Raw genomic sequence first — 4291 nt, 5'->3', positions numbered from 1 at the left:
TGTTTTAATATGTTGGCTAACGTTATATGAAGATTAAGAATTCTGTCAGGCTATTGATTGATTTTCCATTGTTCTGCATTTCCCCAGCTGATTTGAATAAATAAACTATGCTTTGGCCGACGTTGAGTGTATGCTCTTCTTTTTTTTTATTTTCTTTTTTTTTATGACCGCCTAAAATGAAATGATGATAACGTGAGGCAAGTGTGCGGCAAGCGGAATTCATTGAGGGATTTGACAGTGTGATTCATAGATTAAGTATTTCAAATATAGGCTATGCTACACGCATGCACAGAGTTTTTTTTTTTCTTACCATCTTTTGGGGGTTTCTTGCTTTTAGACTAGTCGGATACAAAACTTTCGTTTAAACGTCAGTCAAATTAGTCGTCGCGCACATCCCTATTGGAAACCCACTTAAAGGTGCATACCGCCTCCTACTGCACAACACCGGAATGACAGCTGCCTAAAGTAAGGATCGGCTTAGGATAGCTGATGCGATCAGTTGAAAAAAATGCTTGATCGTCACCGATCCCGATCCTTTAGATAGGTTCAGGACATCCCTACAAACTGTATTTTCTATCGCCCTACACCAACCCTACACCTAAACCTACCTCTTACACAAAACTTCCTGCATTTTTACATTCTCAAAAAAACACCATTTAGTAGGCTATGTTTTTTAAGTATTTTGAATTACAGGGGGCACAGACAGTGTCCTCATAAATCACCTTCATAAATCACTTGTAATACCCATGTCATTATACAAATATGTGTCCTCATAAACCACATAAACATGCACACACACACACACACACGGAGCAGCACTCACTGATGTACGGTGCCATCCCAGGGTCCAGTGTGGTTATCATGGACTCCACAGAGTGTTTGGTTTTATCCAGGACGGTCTTGACCATGGGGTTCCCGGCTACACCCTGAGATCACAACACAAGAGCATCAGGACGTACATGGGTACGAGAGCGCGCCGTCCTGGCCTTACGCTGCATACATGTGTCCAGTACCTTGATGAAGCCCCATAATCCACCGGGTGCGCTGTCGTCCGCAGCCACTCTGGGGTCTTCAGTGTCCTCAGGAAACGTGATGGGCGAGCTGACGTCTAACCCTCCAGACACCGGCTGCTGCATCATGGGATTGGTGATGATCCCTGCAGAAACACAACCACATCTGAACTACAGGATACTGCTGACCCATCATCCCCTTACAGGCTACGAGTGCTTGAGGTTATTGATTTGCATAACACACGCCCAAAGCATCTCCATATCAGGGCTTTGTGACTGATTGAATCCATGTTTCTGAACGAGTCACTTGCTTCACTCCTGAATGAATCAGCCATTTTGAACAAATCATTTGAATGAATGATTCACTCACTCATTATGACAGGGACTTGCCGCCAACTACTTGTAATTTTAGTTTCAAAGCGTAAATAAACAAAAATGCCATTTCGGGTGCAGTTTCATTGCCACTTCTGCAGTGCAAAGATGGATATTGTTGATAGTGGATAAATTTGATTGGCAACAGTCTATATTGTCTTCTAATTGAATTTGATTAAATTTAAGAATTTGACATGATGCATGCATTTTATTAGGTGACATACATTTAATTAAGTTTGTAAAAAATGCTTGTATAAAGGTAAAAAATGCCTTTGGAAATCAATTTTTAAACAGGGATCATACAGATAAAGCAAAATGAAATTCCAGGACTTTAAAGGACTTTTTTGGTTTTCAAGGACTAAAATCTTTGAAAGATCTCACTTATCAAACAATATTGTTACTATTATCTTTCAAATTCGAATAAATAAACAAATAAAACGGTACAAATAAAATGCAGCACATGCAAAGCATGCAATGACTGTGGAAAATTGAAACATTTGAAAGGATACTAGGAAAGGAAGTTATCGCTTTCCTTTTTCAAAGTGATTTTTTGGTTTTATTATCATGAATATATGACTGACCTGAAGAATGAATATAGCATACACTTGGAAAACTATGAGCAATATCACGCTCATAGACACTAGGGTTGTGAAAATACATTTAGCTCACGAGATGAGACAAAATACAGACACTTGGTTGACTAGAACGAGACAATATTTTAATACTATTTTAAAGAAACTTTCAATTACAACACATTTGTCTTTTAATCACAAAATGCAAAACAATGCAGTTGTATTTTTAAATGTTTTAACTAGCTAATTATAGGGCCGTAACTAATGATTATTTTACTAATCAAGTAATCTACTGATTATTTTGACAATTGAGTAATCTAATATTTTTTTAGTAATAAAAGTAGACCTAAGTGGAAAAACAGGCTTTAATATGACTATATTTATATATAAACTAACGATGAGGCAAAAATTATTTGTTCAAATAAAGTATTAAAACCAAGTAATCACATGGTTTTATTGAACAACACTTAAAATACATAATGTAATATGCCTATACATAATATGAACAAAACCAACTTTAGTAAATTAAGTATTATAACAAATACCTGCAGAGGGCACCAACAGACTGGTGATGTTTCACTTTACAGCGTTATTCAATGACATTTCAATCCATTTAATTTTAATATCTGGCCTCATGCAAACTCAGAGCGAGGGTTTGGACTTTTATTTTGAAATTGCGATGTACATCAAAATGCATATTTATCAATATTATAAATATGTATTCTCCTGTATAAATGATTTACGTTATGAATCTATGGAGATAACGAGCACTGTTTTCCCAGATGAACGTTAAGCAACCTAAACTCACAGCACATGCAGAGGAAGAGTTTGTGGAGAGCTGCTGAGATGCAGATGTGTTTCACGCTTGTAAATGATAACAGTGCAACACAAAGCGCATCAGACTTTACATGCGTTCCCAAATGAACCCCAAATAAACAGCACATGCAATAAAAGGCCGAACAATATAATGCAAGCACTATCAAAGGTTTTACCACAAACTCAACTTTATACTGATATCGCGAAACTGCTTTTTACCTCAAGGAGTAATATCGTGAGATCTTGTGCGCTCCTGAAAGTCGGGAGAAATGGGTCTGTATTTATATCAGACTCGCTGCATTGTTAATTTTGCGTGAAAAGATGTAAAATGTAAAAGATAATTTCTATCAATGTTTTGAACCAAGCACCTGTGTGAATATGAAACGCCTCGGGGGTCGATATCACACACATCTGTCTGTGGTTTCAGTGAGCGGATCTCAGAAGGTTGTGGCTAATGCTAAGAGTTCAGACCTGGCATGGGTGAGGCGCTGGAGAAGCTGGGCATCAGCGGCGTCTGAGGGGTGCGGCCCGCGTGGCCGCGGGTGATGTCATATCCTGCGCTCACAGAGAAGCCGGTGCTGGGCGGGCCCATGGGCGGGGCCGAGAGGACAGGGCCACCGTACGGGCTGCTCAGAGAGAGAGGAGGAGCAGAAGACTGCATGGAGGTCAAAGCCACTGGGGGAACAGGGCTGGAGAAACCTCCCGGGGCAAAAGCTGAGACGCCGGGGGAAGTCTGAGGACCGGAGACACCACCTGGACACAAGAAGAGCACACATGAACCACTGATACAGCCGTGTCAGACACCAGAGCGCCTTCGTCAATGACCTGCACCATCTGCTGACTGCAGCCAAACCACAGACTATTACACAACGACGCACCTTCGTCAGGGCAGACAGCTGACTGACATACTTGAGAATAAAGACCAGGCGCACGATCGGTTCACGTCTTCGGTCAAGTCTAAACGCCCGTTCACACCAAGCACGATAACTATAAAGATAACGATAAAGATATAGTTCTAAAAATCGTTCTCAATATTAAAGAACAGCAGAGTCCACACCACAGCTATAACGATGAAGGCACAGAGAAACAATATCGTTGGAATCACTTCCAGAACGATTCTTTCCAGCTGATGAACGATAAAAACGTTGACAGCCAATCAGAATCCATCCTGCTATAACGAGCTCAAGAATTTAAAGCAGCAGACGAGTGTGCGCTTAGAAAAAACAGACGATATCATCCGCTGGTGTGGACACTAATGTAGTTATCTTTATAGTTATTGTTCTTGGTGTGAACGGGGCTTAAGGCTGATGATACACGGGGCAACTTTTTAAGCAATGTTGCCGTCAACAGGCAACCAGGTGAGACACAGGGCTCACAACTGATCTAAATTATCCAGATAGAAATGTGTGCCCATTCTCAAAGGGAATGAGCCCAAGCAACATTGCTCAAAAGTTGCCCCGTGTATCATCAGCCTAAATTTCACAACGATACATGTACTCCAAACAAAACTTTAACATGTGC

At 40.5% G+C, this 4291-nt stretch overlaps 1 protein-coding gene across 1 annotated transcript in view; it reads right to left on the bottom strand.

The window, feature by feature from the left end:
• The window catches only part of prrc1 (proline-rich coiled-coil 1), a 13764-nt gene extending 10212 nt beyond the window's left edge, over window positions 1-3552 (bottom strand). The window contains exons 1-3 of the mRNA XM_016521710.1: window positions 3242-3552; window positions 1014-1156; window positions 824-926 (exon numbers count right to left, since the gene is read on the bottom strand). Coding sequence (XP_016377196.1) covers window positions 824-926; window positions 1014-1156; window positions 3242-3431 — 436 coding nt within the window. The 5' untranslated portion in view covers window positions 3432-3552. The remainder of the gene's footprint in view (window positions 1-823; window positions 927-1013; window positions 1157-3241) is intronic.
• Between the last annotated feature and the right edge of the window lie 739 nt (window positions 3553-4291).

Source organism: Sinocyclocheilus rhinocerous, unplaced genomic scaffold (genome assembly GCF_001515625.1).
Source record: "Sinocyclocheilus rhinocerous isolate Xijiao unplaced genomic scaffold, SAMN03320098_v1.1 scaffold2705, whole genome shotgun sequence".
Taxonomy (NCBI): domain Eukaryota; kingdom Metazoa; phylum Chordata; class Actinopteri; order Cypriniformes; family Cyprinidae; genus Sinocyclocheilus; species Sinocyclocheilus rhinocerous.
Note: the sequence above shows the minus strand (reverse complement) of the source record. Positions and strands in the feature narration are given on the sequence as shown.